Genomic DNA, 27,081 nt, shown 5'->3' on the forward strand with positions numbered 1-27,081 from the left:
GGTGGAGAGGGGCTCAGGTGGGCCAGCCTCAGCTCCTCCAAGACAGGGCTTCTTTCACATGCTGGACAGAAAGGCCCTGCCCAGGGCCCACCCCTACAGGAGACACCAGGGGAGTCCCTTCCCAACCTCACCGAGGGCCACAGTCCCGGGGTGGCAGGGTCTGCTCCAGGCCTGGTGGAGGCTGGTGGCCAGGAGCAGCACTGGTGTCGTCTGCACCCGGGGCGAGGCCGGACTCACCCTCAGACACAGGACAGCATTGAGGGAGCTGGCGGGAGGCTTTCTCCCCACCGAGCCATTATTCCAGCCCAGGAACAGCCGCCCTGGCCAGGTGCTCCCACCCCTCACCCTCTGGGGCTCTGCTCCTGGCCTGGCTGCAGGGCCCCCCCAGCTGCCACAGCCACCTCTAGCCCCTGCCACGGGGTGCCCACCACCCGCTTCCTGCTCGGGCAGGGAAACCAGCTCCCCGAGGGCGGGAGGGTCAAGGCCCCAGGACAGACTGGGAGCAGAGGCTGCAGGCAGGACAGCTCCTGCTGGGGGGGTGCGGTGGGGCAGAGAAGCAGCACCCAGGGCACTTGCCAGGCCAGCAGAGGTGGCCCCCGCCACATCCCACCCAGAATGGCTGGGACCCCAGATTCCTGGCTGACCCTCCCCTCCAGCCCAGCCCTCCAAGTCCAAACCACTTCTCTCTCCCATCCCCCAGCTCCTGCCCCCATCTGGAACTTGGCCTGATCCCCACCCCCCACCTTCCCTTCCCTTCCACAGGCCCACCTCCTCCAGGAAGTCCTCCTGACCATGCTGCCACACTGACCAGCCTCCTGGGCCCAGGAATGAGGGGCCAGCACTCCCGTGTGGAACCGCCTCAGAGCCCCACACTGCCTGCCCGATTTACAGGGGAGGGCACTGAGGCACAGCCTGCCCACATCCCACAAGGTCGGCTGAGACAGACATGGGACATGACCCGTCGTCACGGTCACAACTTGTAGCCAAAAGACCACCGTGACAGCAGGACTGTGACCTGAAGTTCGTCCTGCCTGTCCTGTCCTTGAAGACTCAACGCAGCCAGCCCTGCAGAGCAGGGCTCACCTGCAGGTTCTGGGGTGGGGCCGGGGCACCTGCCTGCTCTCAGGAGTGGCTCACAGCAGGGCTCCAGGGTGGAGGCAGGACAAAGCCAGATTTCTGGCTGGTGAAGACCCTCCTGGCGGGTTGGAGGAACGGAGGTTTGGAGGGGATCCTGGAGGCCTCTGAGGGGCAGGGTGTCCCATTTGAGAACCAAGGGGCTAACCTGCAGAGTACAGGCTGGCTGTCCTGCAGAGAGGCCACAAGGGAGCTGTGGTCATCCCAAGAACCAGCTCAGCCCTGGGTCCACCTCGGTGGCCCACCTAGAACTTCCTCATCACTGTCACGGTCAGAGCCACAGACCCTTTCCTGACCCTTCCACCAGGCCAGCACTGGGCTCATCTCCACCCAGGGCCCCAGAGGCTGAGTAGGCCACCCTGTCACCAAGGCACCAGAGCTAGTCCTGGACAACTGAGCTGCAGGCCGTGCCGGGGGCTGTCCCCCCACCTCCTCCTGGGGGGAGCTCTGCTGCAGGCCGTGCCCAGGGCTGTCCCTCCATCTCCTCCTGGGGGGAGCTCTGCTGCAGGCCGTGCCCAGCATCTGACCACCCGGCACAGGCTCTGCTTTGTGCTCCAGAGGCCTCCTGCGCATCGACTGGCCTCCAGGCAGTGGGTGGGTCCACCCAGCGAGGCCTGACTTGGGTTGGGGGAAGGAGGGGCACTGAGCTTGGGGGGGAGGGCGCCAGGGCTCCCTCCCTGTCTACTCCCCACAGTCACCAACGGAGACCCCTCCTCCCTCCCCCACTCTTTGGTCCAAATGAAAGAATTTGGGGGAACCAGAAAAATATGGTTTTTACTTTCAAAACTGGAACCAATTATAATTGTGGGGTTAGTTAAAGACTCCCAACTGGGCCTGAGCCCAGGTCTGCGGTGCCCAAGCCCCAGCTGGGGAGCGAGGCGGGAAACGTGGGAGGTTTGGGTGGGAGAAGAGGTGCCCCGCGCCCCTGGATCGGCCCTACAAGCCCAGCCCTGCATACCTCACCCTTTCCCCTAAGAGAGAGGGCGGCCACTCTCCCACTGCTCTGCCCCCTCTGTGGCCACTCTCCTGGGAAGCCCACCTCAGAGGGCCACCAGCTGGTCATGGGTCCTCCTGGTGCAGGTGCCCTGCCCCTCTCACCTCCAAATCTCCAGATCCCAGGGGCCCCACCCTGCCCAAGGCTCAGCCCCCACGGGAAGGCTGCAAGCGCTGGCGGCAGCGGACCTCTCTTGGGCCCGGCTCTCTGCTCAGGAAGAGTGGCCTCCCTTACCTCCGTATGCTCTCCCAGGAAATGGGCGGAGCCAGGTGACAGCCAGGTGACAGCGCTGGAGAGAGCCAGGCAGGCGTCAGAGCCACAGGCTTCCCTCCCCAGCAGCCACCACCCTGTGACCAGGAGCAGGCACCAGGTCAGGGACCGTGAGTCTGGGACACTCAGCTGCATCCCCGAATGCGACCTCTGTGCCCATCAGAGGGGGCAGGCCACACAGATCCTCCTGCTGGACGCCCAGGCCCCTCCCCACAGGACGCTGAGCCCTCAGTAGAGGCCAAGTCCCCCCACCAGGTGCCTAGACAAAGAGCCGCTGCAAGCCCTGGTACCCTCTGGTCCCCAGGAGGCCCCATGTCGGCGTCTCCGGGATGGGGAGGCTGCTGGGGGTAAAGGGAGCCCTGGCCAGCAGGGCTCAGAGCTGGGCAGAGGAGAGGAGGGGGCTGGGGATGGTGGAAAGCAGGCCTGAGGGGAAGGTCAGGAGCCCTCACCCCCTCCCAGAGGACATGACCAGGGCAGATCAAACCCCCAGTCACCACCTCGCCATCTGCCCACAGCCCTGCCCTGAACCCCCAAGGCAGCTCCCAGGGGTAGCCCCCACCAACCCCCAGCCCCACCCCTCTCCAGCCCGACAGCCCTGGTGTTTCCCCAAAGCTGGAGGCCAGAGCACGCGTCCCAAAGAGACAACTGGACAGAGGAGCAGAAAGGCCCGAGGGGCCTGCACCACCCGGGCCACAGGCAGGGCTCCCAGGAGTGAGGTGGGCTCCGAGTCCCTGGTCCTGCTGCACCCTGCCTGCCACTGGGCAGGGGTGGCACCTGGGACCACCCCACAGAGGGACTGGCCAAGGCCAGGAAGCTGAGGCCTCTGGCAGCAACGAGGCAGAGGACCCACCCTCCCCGGCACTTAGAGACAGGAAGGGCCACCTGCTGCCCAGAGCCCAGGAGCAGCAGCAGAGGCCCTCAGCCCCAGGGGTGGCCAGCAAGAGGGCCAGAGGACAGCTGGCAAGCTGGCAGAGTCCCCAGACCCCAGGCTTCCCACAGTGCTAAGCGCCCCAGGACCTCGCTAGAACCCTGTCCTGGGTCAGATACTCAGAGGAGGACATCAGGAGTGTCCCACCAAGGGAATGAGTGGGGTCACCTTTATCCCCACGGGGACCTCTGATTTCCTTCCAACTTCCCAGGACTTTCCTCCCAAGGGGAATCCTGGGGCGAGCAGTCGAGCCTTCTCACACTGTGCCCTGGCCTGCAGCAGGAAGGACCCGCGTGCCCACCCAGGAAGCAGCCCAACACCTGGGAGCCGGCAGGTCCAGGCTCCAGGCCTGCGAGCTGGGGGGCAGAGACTTGGCAGAGCGGGAGGCAGAGGCAGAGAGAGCCACGCTTCAGTGGCCCCAGGAGCCTGGGACTCCCGTTGGCGGAGGCTCTTCTGACGCTTTCCTACCAGGCCCTGAAGGACTTCTCTTCAGAAGGTCCGTCGCCCTGCGGCCTGCTGGCAGCCCTTGCCCCTGCTGTCACCACCAGCACTCCCTGACCACGGGCACCTGTGCTGCAGCCCGGTTTTCATGGTCTGTCTGGGCTTGCGGTCAGTGGCGTGCCGAGGTCCCTTCACCCGACACCTCACCTTGGCTGGGAACAGTACGGCAGTGAGGGCTCTGGTCGGGGGCGGTGCCACCCAGGCCCGGGCCCAGTCCCCACTACTCGCCACCCTTCTCTGGGCCCTGCCTTCTTGTCATGTGGCTGGACAGGGTGGGCTCCGAGACCAGGTTGTGCAGAGGTATCTGCTGGGGGGCCGCTCCTCCTCCCACCTCCCCCAGTCAGGCTGCAGAGAGCCAGGAGAGGGGATCAGCAGAGGTCCCCAGGAGAGTGCCCGCCTGTCCAGTCCCCAACTTCCCACCCCTCCACCCACCAGCTGGCCGCAGGTGCGAGATGGCACTCCACTCACCGTACTGACAGCGGGGACCCTGGAAGCCTCGGGGACAGCGGCAGAGTTGAGCTGAGCCTGGCACACAGCGGCCACCATTAAAACAGAGCCCAGAAGTGCATTCCGCTGCAGAGAGGACAAGAGACCATGGGGGGGACAGCCCCAACGACCTGCCAGGACACAGTCCCAGAGGACCCCTCCCCGGGAAGTCCCCCCTCCAGCTCCAACTCTGTCCTCTGCTTCCGAGAGACTGGGCTCCATTCCCGCCCAGCCCTGCAGGGAGATGGGGAAGGGGCAAGGCCTGGAGCCTGGACAGAGGAAAGCCTCCTGCACACCCCCGGAGCCTGCAACGGCTCACAGGCTGCAGCCCTGGCCCAGCCTAGGTCATAGCCCCAGCCCACTGTCTTGGGTCACACATAGCCACTACCCCAGAGCTGGCCCCATCCCCCAGGAGGGACCCTCTTTGGATATCCCCACACTCCAGAGTGCAGGGTGGGGTGGAAAGGCTGCGCCCCACCCCCATGGGGCGCTCGCTGGGCAAGTGGACACGGTGAGTGAACCACCCTCACCCCTGAGCCTCCTGCCAGGAGTAAGGAGGGACGCCCTCTACAGAGGAGGGCCCTCCTGCAGCCAGGGGAGCACCCCAGGACACCCGGAGCACAGCAGAGCAGGCCAGGGGAATGAGCAGCTGTCCACACATGGTCCAAGCAGCCCTCGGGCCAGGCACATGGTCCAGGCAGCCCTTGGGACCAGGCATTGCCTAATGAGGAGACAGAGGCTCAGAGCCATTCAGTATGTGGCCCCGGGACACACAGCAAGGTGTGAGCAGGGCCCAGGCCATGCCCACTCCCAAGCCTCTTCACCTGAAGGGCTGGGTCAGGAGGACCCACCTCCCCCAGTCCATAACCACCCTCCACCACAGAACGGTCCCTAAAGGACCCTCCCTCCCCAGGCCCCTCCAGGCCCAGCCTTCCACACCCACCTGGCCTCCTCCTCCCTCCAGCCCAAGGCCTGCAGCCTGAGGCTGTGTCCGAGGGGGGCAGGGAGGCCACAGGGGAGCTGGGACAGGAGAAGAAGCCCACAGTGACCCCAACACACACGGGACGGGGTGCTGGGGCGCCAGGGCCCGGGCTCAGTGCCCTGTCTGTGTCCAGTTCTGACCACGGGGTCTTGGAGGTGGGGGCAAAGCGGTCAACTGGCCATCAGGCCCCTTTCCCTCCCAGGCTGGGCATTCACTTCCAAGGTGGGGCAAGTACCCCTGTCCCCGCAGGCTGGGTCCCACCTCCCTCTTCTCAGGCCCCCTAAGGGGGTCGGTGCCCATGACACTGGACAGTACAGGGACAGCAGCTGCCCCTCATGAGGAACGTGATTCCTGGAGCACACCCGAGGGACTGCTCCGGCCTCGGGCCTCAGTGCAGGCGGGACGTGTGGCCTGCTCCGTGAGCTCGGGGTGGGGCACATGGGGCAGAGAACAGGCACCCAGGAGGCCCGGCCCCAGAGGCTGCGGAGCGAGGACCTGCTTCACCCCTGACGTGCTGGTGTCTGAACACCCGTGAATCTCGTGAATGCCAGGTGGTGGCTGGGGACCTGCCTGGGGACCTTCCCTCATGGCTGCTGGCTTGGAGGAGCTGCTCCCACGGGACCTCAGGGGCCCCGGGAGAAGCTGTCTGAAATGCAAGGCCAGGCAGAGGGGACCCGGGCCCACAGCACCACGGGGCCAGCAGCTACCAAGGGGCCCTGTCCCCTGAGGGCCGGGCAGGTGGAGGGAAGGCCAAGGCCGGGGGGAGGACATGCACGGCAGGGAGACTTCCTCCAGTGACCAACTGTCCACTCATGTCCAGCGCCTCCCTCAATTCCCCACTGTCCCTGAACCTGGGCCAGTGCCTGGGCGGCACAGGTCAGCTTGGGGTCTAAGACCTGCTCAGGCCCCAGCCCTGATACTCTGTCACCCGGGTTCTCACCTCTGCAAGCCTCAGTTTACCCCTCTGAAAAACGACAACGTGCAGGCTCCCCGTGACGTCCACATACACAGAGTGACACCCTCGGGCCCTGGAGCAGCGGTCAAGCCCACAGAGCTGAAGGGCATCTCCCGCTGGTTTACAGACTGGGACCCAGAGGTGTGGACACTGGTCCCTGCCAACTGTCCCCGCCTCCCTGGGCCAGGCGTCGCTCTGGGCGAAGCCGGCAGGTCTGCCCCACATTCCTACAGCCAAGCCTGGGAGGGACTCAGGCCTCCTGTCCCCAGGGTGCTGGCAGGTTTGGAGGGCCATGCCATGGTCAGCACGTGAAGGCAGCGTCTGTGATATCTCAACACCCTCTGCACAGCTGGGTGCTGAGGGCCAGGCCAAGAGGCCTCAGGGGACCCTGGGGCCCTCCCCACCCACCTCGAATTCCCAGAGTGTTCCAGATGTGGAACAGCCTCTCCCTCAGCTGGGCCTGGGTCCCTTATCTGCACCTGGGGGTCAGCCCAGCACCAAGACCTGTGATGGACAGGAGATGGCCCGGTAGTGCTCCAGCCAGGCCTGGCCCTCATGTGTCTGGTGAGCCCACACTTTGGCTAGGGTGACCACCGGGGACCCCACAGGTGGCTCTGATGAAGGCGGAGTCACCTCGGGTAGACAGAGTGTGGGGTCCTGGATGGCAGCAGGTGGCCCTGATGCAGGAGGACTTACAGACCTGGCTGAACAAGGAGGGACCCGTTCCTCAGCGAGGCCTGTGTCAGGAGTGAGCTCTGACACCCACACCCATCCCCAGCTTTCCGGGGTCCCCTTGGTGGGACAGGAAGGCCCACTTCACAGGGGCTGGGAGAAGGGGCCAGAGCCAGGCAGGACCCAGGGACCCAGCTGCCAGCCCCCAGGACTGGGTCTGTGTCCTGTGGACACAGAGGGCCCACTTCAGCAGGCAGTGAGGACCACCCAGCTCCCACCTGCTGCTCCCACCAGCTGGAGGGGCCCTGCCTGCGCCAGCCAAGGAGGAGCTGGGGGGGCTCTCGCTGTGCCCAGGGCGTCCTGATCAGGGCAAGAGCCCAGCAGGAGCATCTTCCTCCAGGGTCCTCCAACCACCAGCAGAGGAGGTTAGAGCTAGACTGACCCGGGCTCCAGCTGCCCAGACCCCGCCCGCCAGCCACACAGGGAAGGCACAGGGTGGTCGCACAACACTGGCGCGTGAAGGCCGAGACCAGCCCGGGAGGTGAGAACCAGGCTCCACCGGGGGGCGCGGGCCTGGCGGGCTCAGGGCAGCGCAGCTCAGGAGGCCTGGCACACCTCCCTGGGAGACGCCCCGAGTCCCCATGCCTCTGGGCTCCTCGCAGCCAGTTTAGAAAGCAGAGACTGAACACCCAGAATCTTCCAGAAAGAAGGGCCCCTGTGGCACTCAGGATCACCCTGCATCCAAGGCCACTGTCATCTTCTCTCCCGTAGCCTGTGCTCCCCACTGCAGCCCCGGGCAAGCTGGCCTCGTCACTGCGACCCCCAGACCCCCCAGGGACCAAAACCAAACATAATCAACACCTGGCCAGGGCTGGAGGTGAGCTCAGAGGAGAGCACTGGCCTTCGAGCACTGGCCCTGGGTGTCACCAGCCTGCAAAGACAAGCCACCTGGCTAGACAGACAAGTGACAGCCCCCCAAGCCCACCGAGGCCACCAAGTAAGTCCCCAGGACTGCACCTGAGATGGCAACAGCACAGAATTCTGGGTAGACCCCAAGCACTGGGAAGTGCTAGGGAGGTGACAAGGCCACTGCCCCGAGCGTGCCCTGGACAGATGGCTCTGGACAGGTCCCAGCTGCAGGGCTGGGGTTGGAAAGGAGAAGCTCTGGGTGGGTGAGTGCACAGGGCTGTCCGTGGGTGTGGGAACGCGTGGGCTGAGTGTGACTGTGAGTGTGCAGACCCTGTGCCTGTACGGATGAGTGAACACAGGAGTGTGAGCCTGTGGCTGAGCGCGTCTGTGCGTGTGAGCTGGGTACAACTGTGAGCACGTTTGAGTGGGTGTGCAATGGCAGAAGCATCTTAGCTTAAATGTGTGCACACGTGTGTGAGTACAGTGTGCACAGGTCGGTGCGAGGCAGTGTGTGGCATGAGCTAGCAGGTGGATGGCAGGGTCAGGTACAGGAGAGAGCCAGCTGCCAGCTCAGGCCCGCTGAGCCAGGCTAACACCCCACAGCTGGGAGAGACGGGGGCTGCTGGGGACAGTGACGAGAGCAGAGGTCACGGTGCGACACAGGGCCCTCTGGGCTTGTGGACCCTGCACTGTGTCCGCATGGAGGAAGGGAGGCCCAGGACCTGGGATCAGGCTCTGCCAATTCCCACGCTGGGGCATGGGCTGATGGACGTGTGGACAGATGGGAAGAGGAAAAGCCGAGGGCAGGGGCAGGAAAGCAGAGGGCAGCCGGGCCCTCCTGGGCCTTCCTGCAGCCCCTCCAGCAGTCGGCCAACCAGGCCCAACGGGACACAGAGGGTGCGGCTGCCGGGCCCTGGGCGTCCCAGGAGAGGAGGAAGACCTGCAGGGCCCACCTGCCTGGTGGACTGACAGCTGGACACAGGGGCTCCAAGTCCAGGCCTTGGCTCCGGACACCCCCACTACAGGCTGCTGGGTGCTGGGCCCCTTCCAGGTCAGCATCCAGCAACCAGGCTCTCATCCCTCTTGCCAACCCACCTGTGGGCAAGGTCCCAGGCACCTGGGGGCAAGGTCCCCTCCCGGGACCCTCAGTGACGGCCCTCCTATTCTGCTCTGTGGATGAGAAGGCCTTGCAGGTGACAAATTTTTCAAAGAAGGTGTGGCCTCTTCCTGGACAGCCCAGCAGCCCTCAAGCACCAGGACCAGGACCAGCCATGAGGAGATCGGGGCAGTGACACTACAGTGTCCTTCCCAGGCTACGGTCACCTGACCACAGAGATGAAGGCCAGGCTGGCCCAAGTCACCCATGCTGAGCACATACAGGGGACCGGGCACCAAGACCCAGGCTTCTCAGAGGTAGAGACATTCCCAGAGTCCATGCCACTCCGTCGGCAGATCCAGAAACACCGCCCTCCCTCTCCCCGCCAACCGGGTCAAGCCCTCCCCTCTCAGCAGGTCCCTCCACCCAAACTCTGGACAGTTCTCATGAGGACTCAGGGACTGTGCTGGGGACACAGGGAGCCCGCCGTCCCCTAGAGCCTCTGGGGGAGCACGGCCTGCAGGCCTTGACTTCAGGCTTCCGCTGCCAGCACTGCAAGGGCCCAGCTTGTGGCCACTGCTGAGGTGGCCACAGGGACCGTCCTCCACCCTGGCCTTACCACACCCTCCTGCCCGGCTGCCTCTGCCCAGCTCCTGTCTCGCCCTTCCGTTCCCTGCCAGGACCCCCTCCCCAGCTCGCGCCCACCCTCGCCTCCTCAGGGCTCTCTGCAGCCCTTGCCCGCGGCAGGGAACTACCCCTCCCAGACCCGGCACCGCCCGACCTCGGCCCAGGGCCTCGCCTCCCCGTGTCTCTCACCACACATGAGGGGCGCGTCTTCCTTTTTGAGAAGGCCCTGGGTTTGGGGGATACACTAGCTAGTCTGTCTCAGGACGCCACAGTGAGTGTTGGCACATCAAGGACCTGAGAAGTCCTGCAAAACGCCCGAACTCTGCTCCTTGAACAGGCACAGGACGGGACTCCCTTCTCGGCCTCTCCACACCAGCCCTGATGCCCTCCGCAGGCTCCACCTCCTGGCCTCCTCAGTGGACCTCGCTGCAGGGCTGAGTCCAGCCCAGGAAGGGAGGTAGAGGGGCCATCGGTCTTTCCGGTTCCTCATCCCTGTGTGTCCAGCTCAGGGTCGGTGCGCAGAGGGACTGGGGAGTCGGCTGCTCCCTGCCAGGCACCTGGGCGGCCACACTGCCCATTCCCCGTCTTCAGGGAGGCCGCCCAGGTGGAGGGTCCTGCCAGGACCCAGGTGACAACAGCTGGAACATGGGGGGGGGCTATGCAAACCGTGTCACCCGACTGGAGGAGGGGGGGGCCAGAGGACCTCTGAGCAGAAAGGACTCGCCCCGGCGGTGGCACACGCCTGCTGCCACGGGGCTCTCAGGAAGCCCCAGCGTGGAGCCCACACCCGATACCCCACCCTCCACTTCTCTCTCTGGTCACCTCCGACACCAGTGCTGGAACTGGTCTGGGAGAAACTGCTTGCGATTAGCGGCTTCCTGCCATTCTCTCCGGGCTCCCGTCATGCTCTCCTCTCTCTCCTACACAACACGTGCTCCCACGCCCACCCTCTGGCCTGACGCGTCCTCCAGCCAGTTTCCAGGTCACACCAGCAAGGAAATTTCACAATGGCTGTGAGGGGGGGTGTCAGCAGCTCGGGGTACCCTGCCCTTCCCCTGCTGGCAGGGTCTGCAGGGTGACAGAGAAATGAGGAGAGGCCCAGGGGAGGGTCCTGAGTGCCTCTCCTGCAGGCCGAGGGTGCTGGGGGGCACCATGGCATGGGAACCGGGAGGGGACCATGGGCAGTCACTTACACTGTCACCTGACCCCAGGGAACTCGGGCCCCCACAGGACCACGGGCTCCAAGCCCTGCTGGGACCCCAAGACTTCTACCCAAGACAGAAGTCCCTTGGTCTGAGCCCCACCTGCCCCGTCCTCCTGGCATGAGGCCCTCAGTGGGCACTCCGCAGAGCTGGAGCAAGGCTTCCCCAGGCTCTGGCCCCCCTCAGAGGCCCCGCCCACCTAGCAGTTCCCCCAGAGCTGCAGGGGAGACCCCGCGGGCTCTGAGCTTGGCCAAGCCCTCGGGGCCAGAGGGAGGAAATGCCCCCAAGCCGCCCAGCAGTGAGCGGCCTGGTGGCAACCCCACACCTGGCTGTGGAGGGCACAGCTCCTCACAAGTCCTGCCAACAGAGCCCTCAGCCAACAGAGCCCTCAGCCAAGGGACACTGCAGCCAGGGGTCCCCCACCCCCAACAGTTGTCCTGCAGCCCAGCTGGCGGGGGCCAGACCTCCTTGTGCAGAGCTGCTTCAGTGGGTACCAGGTACCAGCACACAGGAAAGCTCCACTGGCTGCCGTTCAGTCCGTGCCTGAGTTGGGTGTTGTCACACCCATGTCACAAGCCCAACCTCAGTGCCAAGCCCAGGACCCAGCTGTGGTCTCCTCTCCGCACTGCTTTCCTCACACAGGGGGGTGCCCAGCTCAGCAATGGACGCTTGCCCCATGCTCTTGCCTGGGCCAGGCCAGGGTCACAGCCCTGCCATGGCCCTCCTGTGGGACGAGAGACGCCCCCAGCCCTGCCTGGCCCAGACACTTCACAAGCAGGACCTGGAGAGATGACAGAGCAGTGACCACTGCCTGCAGTTCATGGCAGGAAGCCCACTGCCCAGGGAGGGGCAGCCTGAGAGGCCCCTTGCAGTCTTTTCGACAGCTGCACTGGAGGCCCCACAGCTCACAGAGCTCCAAAACCCCAGCGTCCAACCAGCCTCCCCAGGTCCACCTGCTGACCCAACTCAGCACTCAACTCCTGACTGTCTGGGGCTCCCAGCTGGCACCTGGACATTTGTGCCATCCCCAGATACTCCCCTAGCCCAACTGGCCTCAACTGCCTGGGTCACTCCCTGGCCACAGGACAGGCACCTGCTTGGGTCTGCCACCCACCAGACTGTGGACTCGCCATGGGCAGGTGCTGCCCCTACCGGGTCCTTGTGACTCCACAACACGTGAGAGAAGCAGGGGAAACCCGAGGGATCCAGAGAGTGGGTGAGTGAGTGAGTGGGTGAGTGAGTGGGTGAGTGGGTGAGTGGGTGGGTGAGTGGGCTAGTGAGTGGGTGGGTGAGTGGGTGAGTGAGTGGGTGAGTGGGCTAGTGAGTGGGTGGGTGAGTGGGTGAGTGAGTGGGTGAGTGAGTGGGCGAGTGAGTGGGTGAGTGGGTGGGTGGGTGAGTGGGTGAGTGGGCGGGTGAGTGGGTGAGTGGGTGGGTGAGTGGGCTAGTGAGTGGGTGGGTGAGTGGGCTAGTGAGTGGGTGGGTGAGTGGGTGAGTGAGTGAGTGGGTGAGTGGGTGAGTGAGTGAATGGGTGAGTGGGCGAGTGAGTGGGTGAGTGGGCTAGTGAGTGGGTGGGTGAGTGGGCGAGTGAGTGGGTGAGTGAGTGAGTGGGTGGGTGGGTGAGTGAGTGAATGGGTGAGTGGGCGGGTGAGTGGGTGAGTGGGTGGGTGAGTGAGTGAGTGGGCGGGTGAGTGGGTGAGTGGGTGGGTGAGTGAGTGGGTGGGTGGGTGGGTGACTGAATGATTGAGTGAATGAGTGAGTGAGTGGGTGAGAATGAGAGAGTGAGTGGTTGAGAGTGAGTGAGAGAGTGGGTGAGTGGGTGAGTGAGTAGGTGACTGAATGAGTGAGTGAGTGAATGAGTGAATGAATGGGAGAGAGCAAGAGAGTGAATGGGTGAGTGAGTGAGTGAGAGAGTGAATGGATGAGTGAGTGAGTGAGTGAGTGAATGTGAGTGAGAGAGTGAGTGGGTGAGTGTGAGTGAGAGGGAATGGGTGAGTGGGTGGGTGAGTGGGTGGGTGAGTGGGTGAGTGAGTGGATGAGAGAGTGAATGAGTGAGTGGGTGAGTGAGTGGATGGGAGAGTGAGTGAGAGGGTGAATGGGTGAGTTAGTGAGTGAGTGAATGGGTGACTGAGTGAGTGAGTGAATAGGTGAGTGAGTGAATGGGTGAGAGTGAGAGAGTGAGTAGATGAGTTAGTGAGTGAATGGGTGAGTGAGTGAGTGAATGGGTGAGTGTGAGTGAGTGTGTAAATAGGTGATTGAACAAACAAGGAGTGGACACAGGTCACCACAGAACGTGCTGGAGCCCCCCAACCCTGGGCGGGGACAAGCCCACGAGCACCCTGCCGTCTGAACCCTCCTGCTCCCCTTCCCCAGCCTCTCGATCTGGGGCCCAACCCCTGGGTGAATGGGGAGAGGCGGAGAAGCCAGATCACGTGGCTGGACTGGGATTATTCAAACAAACAAAATGAAACACGTAAGTAAGCCAACGCTGCACTAAAAGTGAACTTCAAAACAAACCACTAGAGAGCCCAGCTCCAGGTGGGTACCTGCTGCGTCACGTCCCACGTGACAAGAGACCCACCTGCTGCCCCGCTGCCCAGCCCAGCTCCTCCACTGCTGCTGCCAAGCTGCCTGGGAGGATCTGGCAGAGACCCCTCCCCTGAGGGCACTGGGTGATGTCCCTGGGCAGTGGCCACCACGCCCACTGGAGCCTGAGGGTCCCACGGGGGGGAGAGAGCTCCACAGCGGGTGCAGACAGGCCAGCAGGACCTTTGGGACACACCCAGAGCTCATGCCAGACACAGGGACGGGAGAGAGGGACACAGTCAGTGGGACCTGCCACACGGACCCCAGGGTGGCCTCACTTTCCCAGAAAGCCAGCACCTGCCCGGCCCGCAGTAGGGGGTTGGCCCTGGCCCCATCTGCCTCCACCCCTGACCTTGGTTGGTCACTCCAGACAGTGAAAAGCCACCTTCCCCAGACCCAGCAGGGGGCCCAGGGGACACCAGTGGCCAGCACTGCCCTGCACACCTAGCTGGGCCTGGACAGCACACCCCGCTTCCTCTGCCACCCTGCTTCTGCCCCAGGGCCGTCACCAGTGCCCGGTGTTCCTCCAGGCAGAGACGGTCAGGCGTGATCAGAGAGCCAGAGAGAAGTGCCCTCGACTGTCCACCAGGCTGGGACCCCGCCCCCTGGCTCAGGGGAGCAGGCCAGTGTCCCACCCTGTCCCGTCCCCTGGAGTCAGCCACTGCTCCCTCCTTCCTTTGCTCATGTCCTGGACGGTGACTCACTTCCCTCCTGGAAAACACCCCGTCCCTTCCCTTCCCTTGATCCAGCTGGCGCTGGGCTCAGGACCAGTGGCTGTGTCCCCAGGAGGGGACTCAAGAAACCCAGGAGCCACGGCCCGCGAACCTTCACCTCCCAGCCACGCCACCACCTCCCAGAAGAGGGGGCTGCCTCCTCACCCAGTCAGCTTCACCTGCCAGGGCACCTGCCCCACACCCACTGCCTGTCCCCTGTCCCCAAGCCAGCAGGCCAGGAACCCTTCCCACATGGTCCTGTGGCCAGTCCTACAGCCACAAGCCGCATCCTTTCACAAACCAGGCTTCAGAGCCGCGGGTCTCAGAGGACGCCATCCTGGGCCCGGCCTGCTCTCAGCCCCAGCCACCCGTCCTCATGTCCCAGGTTGCACAGCACCTGAGCCACGCTGGACGCACGGGGCTGCCCACACCTGTGCCACAGCCACAGCCCTCCCTGGCCATGCTCCTGCCCGCTGCAGTGCTGAGAGTCGCTGCTCCGTTTTCCTCTGTCACCTCCCTTTAACAGCCCACGGCAAGTCGAGCTGCCGGACCAGTGACCCCAGTGCCTCTGGCATTGCTGTGGGGCGTTGTACCCAGTTCAGAAGACCCCGGGGCCAAAGCCGGGAGGGCACCCGCCAGACAGGCCTCTGCTGGGCAGCAGGTGCAGAGGGACAAGCACACTCACCTGAGAGGCAGCCCTCCTGACCCGGCTGCTGGCTCCATCCCGGGCAGCACCGGAACACCGTGCGGGCCTCCGCGGCATACACCTGCCTGTAGCCTGTGTAGTAGATGGTTCTGGAAAAGAAGGAAGGACACATTGGCCACTGCGGAGCAGCACACCGTGGCTCCCTCCACACCCGGGAGACTGGCTCCCATGTGGCCCAGGTGGGGTGGCTGCTGCCTACACCCATGTGCCCCTGCGGCCGGGTCAGGGTGCAGCGTGCAGGAGGAGCCATGCAGAGCCAACAGCAGTCTCAGCCTGCACTCTTCCTGCCCCGTGCTACCCCACTCCCTCTGCCCGGCCCCCAACTCCCACGGTGGGCCTGCTCCAAGCTGGGGTCGGGTTCCCACCTGGCCCACGCCCCGGTCTCAGCTCCGGCCAGGCTGGGAGGACTGGGGGATTCAGAGTGGAGGCGCCCAGCCTCGGGGGGATGGCTTTTGGAGTAAGCTTCATGCCTGAGGGGCCCAGGGCTGGGTGGCTGGTCCAAGGTGGTACCAGGCGTCCTTCCTGAGGGGTGACCCTGCTCTTGGCCCTCCCCCCACCCAAACAGCCTCTAGCTGCAGTCAGCAAGGCCCCTCCCAGGCCATCTGCCCCGTCCACTCCAATGCCGCCTCTTGCTGCTTGTACTGGGTTGAACAGTGTTCCCCAAACTCACGTCCACCTGGAACAGGGCTTGATCCAGAAATAAGGTCTTTGCTTAACCCTTACTTAGTTAAGATGAGGCCGTACTGATTGGAATGGACCCTAACCTCCTGGTGTCCTTATGAACACACAGGGAGAAGCCGTGTGAAGTAGAGGCTGTGATCCAGGGACACTTCTGCGAGGCCAGCAGCCGCCACCCGAGAACTGCAACAGGCTAGGGCAGGGGCCCCTCCGTCTCTCCAGGGGCAACCAGCCCTGCCCACACCTGGCCGGGACAGCGAGAGGACAAATTCCTGGTGCTTGAAGCCACCTGGTTTGTCATGGCTTGTTGTAGGAGCCCCAGGAAACACAGGGGCTCAGAGCTTGGCACACACCCCGGGTCCTGTGGCTGAGACGCCTTTGTGCTCACAGTGACGGAACCGGGCCGGAGAGACAGACAGAGAGATAGGTACAGAGAGACTGAGAGACAGGAAAGTGGCCAAGGAGGGACGATGGGAGGCCCAGCCCAGCACAGCCTCCAGCACAGCAATCCCTCCAGTCCCCCACCATCCACAGGGATGGCATCCAGGGGCCAGCCAACAGCCACTGTGTTGGGGCCCTCGAGCCTCTGGGAACGGCCAGGCAGCCTGAGTTGTCGCCTCCAAGTGACAGACCACCTCCTTGCTGGGGCTGGCGCATGGGAAGCAGAGTTGGCCCAGGCCCCAGGCCCAACAAACAAACAGGGCGGGGGCCACTTCCCGGACGCACACGTCCACGCCAGGCACTGCACTCGGAGGTGCTGGGAGCGCCTTGCACCACACCTTGGCCCAACATGAAACCACTCGCCTGCGCAAACCCACCGGCGGCAAACGACAGGGAGCAGAGCCCGGGCGCAGGCCTCGCAGTGTAAACAGCATGGCTTCCGCAGGGCCAGGGCACGAGCTGCTCTTCCCGGCCACGGGTCATCCCATCCCACGGCCCCTAAAGGAAGGACCCTGGGAGAGGAACCGTCAGCCCCTGAGGACTGATCCCCGTTCCCCTGCAGCCAGTGCCACCGGGAGCTGATTCCCACAGGCTGGGGTCAGGGACGAGGCTGCTGGGAGGGAGGCCCAGTGGAGCCACAGCTGCAGGGTCTGGGCCTGGCAGGAGCAGGGCCAGCTCCGTGCTGAGGGCCACGGGTCGCCCTCCTTCCTCTGGAGGACCTCGCTCCTCTCTCGCGGCTTCATGCAGCCTGAGCGGCCGGCGCTGGCTCTCGGGTTTGCTGGGGAAGGCCCTGTACGCTGGCGGGAGGCCAGGTGCCAGCGCAGCCTTACCTGTTCTGGGCCAGGCCAGGCGCCCTGTCACCCACACGGCCCTGCCCGCAGCCAGGCACAGACAGCCCAGACCCAGACACAAAGCCAACTCCTGCCAGAGGGTGCAGGAGCCACCAGGTAGCAGGCACTCAGGAGCCTGTGTGTGGCCCATGATCCTGACCCCAGCTCAACCAGACGGGGAAACTGCGGCCCCCACGGCCCTGAACCTGGCCTAAGCACGTGGACACAGAGTCTGTCCTATGACCCCTGGCCCTGGTGGCCACCCCCAAAGAGCTGGAGGAGATGCCCTTGTCTGTCCAGGGAAGCTGGGGTGCAGCTGGTGTGGGGGGGACACTGCTGGCCCTCACATCCGCTCAGCCCCTTTGCAACCTGCTCAACAAACCCGGGAATTCTCTGCACAGAACTGTCAGAGCGAGGAGGGCTAGAGGCCAGGCCGCAGGGGCAGGGACCTGGGGCCCGACAGGTGGTGGCCGTCACCCGCAGGCAGAGCCCACACCTGGGGCCCGTTGGCCTCACAGTGTCTGTAGCACAGTCACCTGTCACTGGCTCGTCCAGTGGCCAACGGGAGCAGCCTGACAAGCATCCCTGGCCCAGGCATGAGGACATGGGGCAGCAGAGCCAAGTCCCCAGGCTGAGGGACATGCGTGGCGCTTGCCTGCCGACACCAAGGCCAGGCGAGGTCCCCGTCTCCTGGTCCCAGCTGAGGGAAGCGCCTGCCAGGCCAGGCCAAACCAGGCCCAGAGGTGCTCCTAGAGCTGGGGCCGGACTGAGGCCAGCTCTGCTGCCCACCATGGCCAGGCCTCCCTGCTGGGCTTTCATCATACTCCCCACCCTGCTGCTCTGGGCCCCCGGCAGCCTTCAAGCCTTAGTGACCCCCAAGAGAGATGCGGGGACAAGAAGAGTCCGCTGGTCCCCCAGAGGTGGAGGAGGGCTCCACAGAGGGCACCTCGGAGTGGGCTTTGGAGGATGGGTAGGAGTGCAGCAGACTGCAGGCCTCGTTGCCAGTGCTCGGCGCGGAGCCAGGGCCTCAGGCTAAAGCTTCAGCCCTGCCACTGACTCCCGGGAAGCCACAGCCCAGCGCCCAAACCCCTGGGCACCGGTTTCCCCAGGTCAAAGCGCTTGCTGCCTGCCTTTTAGGGTCTGAAGAAACGCAGCCTGGCTGTCCTGGATGCCCACACAGCGGTCCAGGGAGCAGATGACACAGTGGGTCCCCCCAGCCAGCTGTGGGGACAGCTCCTGCCCTCTCCCTGCCGCAGACACTCGGCTTCCCTGCCCTGCTCTGTGCCCAGCAGCTGGGAAGGCCACTCCAGGGCACCTCCGATCCGCGCCTGTGGCATGAGGTGCTGTCCCCCACGTGTGGGTCAGCTCAAGAGCTGAAACAGCAAGTAGGGCGGGGAGGGTGACGAAGCCCACAGCCCGCACTGGCTCCTGTCAGCCCACTCAGCGCCCACACTGCTCAGGGACCCACCCAGGGCCCCCCCAGCCCGGGCTGCGGGGCCAGAGGCCCACCCTGCCTCCGAGCCCTCCTCCAAGCCCAGCCCCCCTCCAGGCCGGGGACCTCCTTCCCGCCCTCCCCAGGACTAGCCGTGGCTCTCCACATGCAGCATGTGCTGTCCCCACAGAAGCAGGAGGGATGGCCGAGTGCCACCTGGGACACTGCAGCCATGACCAGCTCCTGGTCATGTGACTGTCTTTAGGCCCAGGACTCAGGGGCACCAGACAAGGCCTGAGGGCTCCAGTCAGGGACAGGAACTCTGGTACCATTGCAAGGAGTGGCATCCACGGAGGCGACTCACTGGACTGGACTGGGCAGATGGGGAGAAGAGCATGGGGTCAGGCCAGCTCCCGGGGAAGGGTAAGCAGGAAGGTGTAGCAGACAGACCTCTCAGCTCCACCACCTGGGCTGGAAAGGCATGGACAGGCGTGGACAGGCATGTGGAGACATGGCCTGCAACTCGGCCCAGCTGTGCCCAGTTCCCAGAGGTTGGGAAGGGACACCAGAGGGGAAGAGAGACTGCGCATTCCACGCACACTGAACTGGGGCAAGCCTGGCCACCACAGCCAGGGGTGACATGCCTGTAGGCCAGGCAGAACACTGTCCCCATGGCACCGAGGCCCTGGGAGCACTCAGGCTACCCGGAGTGGGCGTGGAGCAAAGGCAGACCTGAGCCACATTCCAGAGCCAGCCAGACTGGACAGCTGCCCTGCCCCCTGTGACCCAGAGCCCAGACTGCTCCCACTGAACCCCATGGCAGAACTGCCACATTCCTGGGAGGGAGGGCTGGAGAAGGGTCCGGGCATCTTGAGCTGAACCGTGCCAGGGCCGGAGTCCTGGAGCCAGACCTGCACAGGCCCCAGCCGCCCGGGAACCCTGACAGCATGGCCCAAGCACAAGCCCGGCAGGGAGGCTGTGGACGCATCAGCACTGACCCAGATGGTAAGTCCTCCAGATTCTGGGGCTTCCTGGTCACCTTGCCCACCCAGCCACCTTGGAAACACTGCACCCTGCGTCCAGCCACAACAGGCCACAGCGGGGAAGTCACAGAGGCTCCTCCAACTGGCCACCCACCACAGGAACCACCCTCCCCAAGGTGAGGATGGGGACCCGCGTCTAGGCTACCGAATCCCTGTTTCTACCGCACACCCTGGAAGCCACAGGGAGCAGCCCCTGGAGAGCCATGAGGAATCTGTCCTTCCTGCCCAGGCCATTCCTGCTGGATGCACAGCTCCTGTCCCCCAGCCCACCTCCCAGCACCAAACCTGTCTCCAGGCACTGCGGGGTAGGGGACGACAAAATGGTCCCAGGTGAGAAGCGGCCACACTCAACCACACTCCTCCTCCTTCACTCGGCAGATGATGAACTAACTGTCCAGCCAACAGACCTTCACTCGCCGCCCCCGAGCAGGCCGAGCAGACATGGAGCCACCACCCTGCACCCCAGGAGGGCAGCCCAGGGCAGGGCCAGGACCCCTGGAGCCCTGTCTGAGCACCCCTCCTCCCAGGACCCCTCCTTCCTCCACCCACTGGGGGCCACAGCCAGGCCCCCGCCCAGTCTGCACCCAGGCAGGTTCCACGGTGCTGAGTCTGTAAACAGGAGAGGCATAAAAAAGAACTCCTTGAGCTTGATTTTGAAATAAAATATTGAGCAATGAAAGGTTTCACGTGGGCTTGGGAAGAGGCCCAAGGGTCAGGCAGCCATGGCCTCCAGCCGGAACTCAGCAGGTGAGCTCAGGCTCTCTGCCGGGTGTGCCCAGCACCCCTCCCTGGTGGGGCCCCACACCTCTCCACAGAGCTGTCACTTGGAGCCTCCCTGGCACTCTGTCCTCAGAGGGGGCATCCGGTGGCCCTGATGGGCACAGCCCCAGTCCCCACGGCCCAGCTCCTGCCCACAGCCCCAGGGGCCCAGCACCTACCTGCGCTCGTGGCCAATGCACCAAGCCTGCCGCCCACAGCCCGGCTTCCACACGGACACCAGGCGACTGAGGGCCTTCACACAGGGCTGGCGGTGGCCCACCAGGGTCAGCTCCTGCTGGGCACACACATGGGGCCTGGGACAGAGAACAGGGACAGTCAGCATCTCACCACCCACCACTGGTTGGCACAGACATCTCCGGCACGTGGCCCTGGGAGGCCAGGCCTCCAGAGCACAGCCCTCCCAGTGCCCACCCAGGCTCGAGGGTGAGGGGGGTTCGAAGAGGAACCAGGACCAAGTGTCCCCACACAGGGACCACACACTGCCCGAGGTGCTGCCTGATCCCCCAGGAGCCAGGCCAGGAAGACCCCACACCACTTCCAGATGGGGGGTGGGGGAGGACACAGGGCCCGCCCAGCCCCCAGGATGGCTCAGTCCTCCCGCTCAGAGTTTCTGTTCCTTCCACCCGGCCCTCCCGGCCCCATCCCTGTGGTCTCAGTCACTCCCAGCACCCTCTGAGCCCTGCGGGTTGTTGGCACAGTGAGAAGGGCATCCCCTCCGAGGAGCAGGAAATGGAAAAGTAGAGCCATGGTCCCCACCCCTGCCGAGACCCAGAGGACTCCCCTTTCTGCAGGTCCCCACCCCAGGGACTGCAGAAACCAGGCCAGGGAAAAGCCAGCGCTGGGGGCGGTCAGTGTAAGACAAACCCCCATGCCCATCAGGCTGTGAGGTGGGGAAAGGTCAGTGGAGGGACACCCCAAGCAAGTCAGCAAGGCCCTGTCTCAAGGTAAAAAATAAAAAGGGCTGAGGAGGTGGCTCAGTGGTAGAGCATTTGCTTGCACAGGTGAGGCCTGGGTTCAAACCCACCCCCCCTGCACATAATCCATGCCCTCAGGAGGTGGTGGATGCCCAGAGCTTGGGCTCACCCAAGTCAGGTGGCCTCCAAAGACAAGTTTCAGTAGAAGAGGACACGACTTAAGTGCTGACATTGAGTGGGACCAAGTCAGAAGCCAGCAGGATTCTGTGGGACCTTCAGGAAGAGGAGACCAGGCTCTCCCAGCAGGGCCAGGTTCTGGGCTGGATCCCCAACACGAGGGGCAGGGCCTGTGGAGTGGACCACACTGCATGCTACCTGGGGGTACACTGCAGTGAGCCTGGCAAATCCAGCACCTGGGCCCCACCACCGTTTTGGGGTACCAGAGCAGGCAGGAGGCCACTTCTCTCCCAACCTCCTGGCTGAGCTCCCTGCTTTGCAAGGGGACCTAGCCTATCCTTAGCCTGTTTTCAAACCGTCCACCTGGGGAGAAGTTCCTGTTTCCCAGACAGCCCCGACCTTTGTCTGGTCTGCTGGGGGTCCCCAGGCTCAGCCCTGGAAGACCCCGGCTGCCCTGTCCCAGGACCTGGCCCTGGGCCAGCCACCCCCAGATGGATGCTCTTGCAACCGAGGACTTTATTCCTCCTCCTCTTGCTCTCGCTGGGTGGGAAGCCCGCCCCTCAGGGAGCCACACAGCGGCTCTGCTTTGCAGCCAAGATGAAAGCACCGACGAAGCTGGGTCCCCAGCCTGGCCTGGCCACAGCACCAAGGCCGAGGTCCTCCGCCCCCAGCTGACCATCAAAGACTGGTGGCCAGGGCAGAGCCAACCCCAAATCCCCAGTCAAGTCCGCAGGGCCAGGCTGCCCAAGACATCCCATTCACACCCCTCCTGCAGTCTTCCGTGGCAGAGGCCAGCCAGCCCACGTTGGGGTGACTGCAGGGTGAGGATCCTCAAGGTGCAGGACAGGGCAGCCCAGGATCAGGATCCAGGCTCTCCTGTGAGCTCCAGTGGAACCTGCTGCTCCGGCCTCACAGCCTCCACACCCCTGGCTCCCCCAGCCAGGAGCCATGGGCCAGGTGGGACGGATGTCCCCAACACTCCTGGAAGGAGGTAACGGTGGCTCCCGGCATTAATAAGATGTGGAGCCAGGCCTGCTCTGGGGTTCCGTGCCTCTCAGATGACTGCACAGGACGCGGGCCCCAGCTTCCCAGGGGCTGTGGCAGGCCAAGGATCCCAGCCCGAGTTTATGGGGAGAGGGCCAGGCGGGGAGTGAGTCAGGAACGGGGGTCCCCTCATTAGGGAAGGGCTCATCAGCCTTCCTCGGGCTGCGTCCTGGACACAGGGCCCTGAGTCCCCCCAGTCTCAGGCCTGATCCCACCAATGCCAGAGGACCTCACGGCCTACCAGGACCACCCTCTCCCCCTTCACTCTGTGCCCCAGGAGGCGACCTCACAAACTGCACACCCCCCACGTGAACACACGGCCCTCTGGCTGGTGGGTTTGGCTGCTTACAGGACCAGCAGAAGGTGGCTGGGGTGCTGTCCCTCCCCTGGGCAGGGTAGCCTAGGCAGGCCGCCGCCAGGGGCTGCCTCCCCACCCCAGGCCACAGCTCTGCCCTCCAGCCCTCGGCCCCACATCACACCTGGGACGTTTCTCTCCCCCTCATCACTAGGCTCCTCTCACTGACTCCTTCGTGGGGGGCTGCTTCCCACCTCCCTCCCTCTGATAGAGGCATTGTGTCCCCAGATGTCAAAAACAAAAAACAGGCTGTCCTGTGGCTGACCCAAGGTTATAAGTCAGACATCTTAATGGACTTGCTCGTGGTGGAGGACAGAAGTGGTCCACCCATTCACCCTGGCACTGGGCTAAAGTGGTGCAGCTTCATTCAGTGGTTCTCAAAGCAGGGTCCCCAGGCAGGAACCCCACCTCCAGGGAACTTGTCAGAAAGGCACAGCTCAGAAGGTCACCATGGTACACATCTGTAATCCCAGTGATTCAGCAGGCTGAGGCAGGAGGATGGCAAGTTCAAGGCCAGCCTCAGCTACTTAGCACGACCCTGTCTCAAAATAAAAATTTAAAAAGGGCTGGGGATGTGGCTCACTGGCAGAGCATTTGCCTAGCAAGGGTGAGGCCCTGGGTTCAAACCCAGCAACACACACCCCCACTCTCAAGCCTCCCCACGCCTCCCCCAGACCCACTAAAGTGGAGACTCTGGGCCTGGAGCCTGGCGTTCCTCCAGGTCTCAGCAGTGGCTGGTGCTGTGAGGAGCCCAGGGAAGACTGTCGCACACCCAGTGTGAGCCCTGGTCTGGCACCGGAGCCAGCAGAACAGGCTGTGCCGAAGGTGCCATCTGATTCCCGGCTCCCTATGCACCTTCTCCAACATGTGCAGGTTCCTGAGCCTCTGCCCAGTTTCCCCACCTGTAAATGAGGACTCACAGCTCTGACCCCGCCCACTGGGGGGGGTGAAATGAGCCAGGATGGAGGGGACCCCTGATGGCCCCAGGAGTTAGCTGGTGTCCCTGCACACTGGGGACCCCATGTGAGAGGGTCACCGATGCAGGAAAAAGCATCATCTGCCAGCTGATGCTGGCCACTCTGCCCCTTAGCTCTGCTCACCTGCACTGCCCCTGGCCACCCATCCTCACCCCAGGGTGGAAGGGCAGGAAGAGGAGGTGGGGCTGGCTAAGGCACAGGACCTCTGAGCGTCAGGCTGCAGAGCTCAACCTGGACTCGGAAGCACCCTCACCTGTGGGACAGTTGAGTCTCAAAAGGGAGCTCAAAACAGCCACCACCTGGGCTGGGGTCGCAGCTCAGCGTGGAGTGCTCACCTAGCATGTGCAGGGCCTGGGTTCAATCTTCAGCCCACATAAAAATAAATAAAATAAAGGTATTGTGCCCAACTACAACTAGATAATAATGATAATTAAAAAAAAAAAAAAACCCCACGGCCACCAGAGCCGCTCAAAGCACAGTTCAGCTTTCTGACACCCACAGGTGGCTGAGCACAGCTTCCTGAGAGCCCAGCTAGTGGAACCAGCCCGGGAGAATGCAGGCCAGGTCCAAAAACCTACATGCAGAGGGGACTTGAGCTTGAAGGCCCAAAACTGCTGCAGGACAGAGAGAGGGGTCAACGTCATGAGCTGATCTTAGCAGAGCTGCCCAGAGAGGACTCTAGTCCTGGGGAAGCCTTGTGCCCTGGAGCAGCTGCATTTCCTAGGACGGAGCTCGGACCTCAAGTCTGGCCAGCGCTGCAGCATGTGGGTCATTGGCCTTCCCACCCGATACCCTGCTCCCGGTGGCAGCATCACCATCCCCTTGTGTGGTCAGCAATTGCTCCAGGGCCCAGGAAAGAAAGGCCAGCCATTCTCCCTGGGCCACAGAAACTCACTCAGAGGCAAAAACAAGCAGACTGGTAAGTTCTGCCCACTCCTGGGAGGGCTCCAAATAGGACCACCTGGACAGGGGGAGCCAGAGAAAGAGAACCATCCACATTGCCCCAGCAGATTCACAAATGTCCAGGGGCACCTGGGGCTGGTCAGTGGAGCAGCCCATGACTTTTAGCACTCACCTTGGGAGCCCTGGGCAGCAGGTCACAGAACTGATTAAATGGAGGAGCTGACAGACCAGGAAAACCAGGCAGAGGGCACAGCTGCCTGGGCCAGAGCCTCCCAGCTCCCAGGAGCTCTCCGAGGGGAAGGATGACAGGGGACACAGGACCAGCACTTTCTTGCTTGTCCAGCGCCTCCCCTGCTCCTCTAAGGGAGAGAGCAAAGTGCCTGCAGTCTACAGGTTTCCACTTCCTTCTGCTCAGCAGATCAAACGACTCCTCTCCCAGCCAAGAGAGAAACCTCCTCTGTCCTAATCGGAGCTCCCCCAGCCAGCCAGGACCCACTGCAGCCCTACTGTGCATCCAGGCACATGCAGGTGGCGAGGTGACAGAAGGCCTGTGGCAGACACACAGCCACCTCAGCCAACCTGGAACTCAGACCCACCTGCAAGGGGCAATTTGCGAACAAAGGCCTTATCTTATGGAGACAGGGCCAGGAAACAGTGGACAAAGGCCCCCAGGGTAGCAGCCACAGGATTGAAGAGCAGGGAGAAGCAATGGGAGGGGAGGATCTGGAAGGAACCACAGCTCTTCCCAGCCTGGCTCCTGGCTTCCCAGAGGCCAGGTGAGCAAGTAGGACACAGGAAAGACCCCTGCTCCACTCCTGGAGAGAACAGCAAGTTTGGGCAAGTTGGATGGGGACCCAGAAAGGCAGGCAGCCAGCAGAAGCCTCTCTCAAGAGCAGGAAACGTCCACCATTGAGCTGCTGCCCCCAGGATCAGAGCCCCACGTCTTCTGGCAGCCATAGGAGAAGCAGGCAGTCAAGTGGCCCGAAGCCTGTGTGCTAGCCCCTTGTGGGGCTGCAGCTCCCCTTGGACAAAGGCACGGGGACCACAGGAAGCAGAAGTGTCCAGCACAAGTCCCCTGGAGCTGAGGCGCAGGCCTTTCAGTTTCTGGACGAAAGGTCCCCAACACAGAGGAGGCCCTCTGTGGAAGAGACCACAGGAAATCTTGCTTCTTGGAGCCAAGCAAGACCCAGAGTAGAGGCCCTGGGGGAAGGAATCTGCCTGCCTCCCCCCAGTGTGGAACCCTGTCCACTCCATCCCCAGGGGCCGCCTCTCTATCCTCCACAGCCAGGTACATAGAGGGGCCCAGCGCCAGGCCCTCTTCCAGAAGGCTGGATGGGAGGAGCCTGAGAAGCCCCTTTGTGGCCCCTGAAGGGGGTTTCGGGGTGGCGGCTGGGAGGCCCCAACGTGAGCTGAGCCCAGGCCCTGGCCAGCCCCTCTGCAGCTGGCAAAGGCCTTGCCAGGTTGGCCGCCCCAAGCCCAGGCACCCTGCAGCGAGCGCTGGAGTAGGGGGCAGCCAACAGGCTCTCCCCACCTCCTCCTCCTCCACTTTCCTTTGAGGCCAACACAGGGATTGCTTTGCTGTTTAAGAGAGACCGCTAAATGGCCCGTTGGGGAATCATCTTTCAAAATTAAATTCATCTCGGCTGGCTCCCTGACCCTCTCTTCCTGCCCGTTCTGGTACTGAATTCCTTCTCCCTGCAGCTCCAAAGCACACGTGTTTAACACACAAACCAGCTCTGCAGCCCCGTCTGGGTACACCCGCCCCTGCGAAGGCCCCCAGACCCCAGGAGACAGGCTTTGGAGGAAGTGGGAGCAGGCCGCTTCCTCTACCGTCCCAGCCGGCTCCCAGGCTAGACCCTGCCGGGCAGGGGGCCCGGATTCCTCACCTCCCTCCCCAGCTCAGCATCTGCCTGAGCAGGCAGGACGCACATCACAGAGGCCGTGAGGGAGGAGGCACAGGCCTGCCACAGGGGCTCCCAGACCCCACCGGGAACCCTGTCCTCAGTTAAGGCAAAGAGCCCATTGTTCTGGGGCCCCGGGACAAAGCCCAGGAGCTCGGTCCCGGTTTCCGACGCCCCGGGGAGCCTCTCCTGCTCCCGCGACTCACATGCTGGGCTGCAGCGGGAGCAGGGGTCGCAGCGGGGCAGTCGCACGCACCGCGGAGAGCAGCAGCAGCAGCAGCAGCGCCGGGGCCACCGCGCGCCCCGTCACCCTCGGGGTCGCCCTCGCCTCCGCTGGGAAAGGCATAGTGCGCGCGGCCAAGCCCCCGGCGCTTCTCGGGTCCGAGGCTCACAGACCGGCCCTGCGGCCCGGAGCCGCCGTCTCCGCGTGCGCCATGCCGGGGAGAGTGCGCGGGGCGCAGCACAGGTGCCCAGGAGCCGGCTTCCCGCCCGCGCCCGAAGGGCCGTGCGGAGACCAGTTCACCCAGGTCCAGCCGGCCACTCGCTCCCTGTGAGCGGTGGGCAGACTGCGCCCAGCCGGGCGCGGGAGAGGCCCGCCCCGCCCGCGACACGCCCCGGGCCCGGCCGACCCCAGCCCCGGCCCCGCCCACAGCCCTGCCCCCACCCGCCCAGGACGCGCCCCAGACCTAGGCCCCGCCCCACACGCCCTCGGCCCCGCCCAGGGCTCCTCTTCCAGCGGCTCCCCTACCCCTGGCCCGCCGGCAGACCGCCCTTCCCCGCGTCCCCCAGACTCCCACCCCGCAAGCAGAGCCCCGTCGCGCTTCTGCTTATCTCAGGCTGAAAGTCCC

General features: G+C 64.1%; 1 protein-coding gene across 1 annotated transcript in view; it reads right to left on the bottom strand.

Moving 5' to 3' along the window:
• The window catches only part of Megf6 (multiple EGF like domains 6), a 96,534-nt gene extending 69,718 nt beyond the window's left edge, over positions 1–26,816 (bottom strand). The window contains 3 exon segments of the mRNA XM_077791342.1: positions 14,738–14,847; positions 20,121–20,255; positions 26,440–26,816. Coding sequence (XP_077647468.1) covers positions 14,738–14,847; positions 20,121–20,255; positions 26,440–26,579 — 385 coding nt within the window. The 5' untranslated portion in view covers positions 26,580–26,816.
• Positions 26,817–27,081: the final 265 nt, after the last annotated feature.

Source organism: Urocitellus parryii, chromosome 11 (genome assembly GCF_045843805.1).
Source record: "Urocitellus parryii isolate mUroPar1 chromosome 11, mUroPar1.hap1, whole genome shotgun sequence".
In the NCBI taxonomy this organism is placed as follows: domain Eukaryota; kingdom Metazoa; phylum Chordata; class Mammalia; order Rodentia; family Sciuridae; genus Urocitellus; species Urocitellus parryii.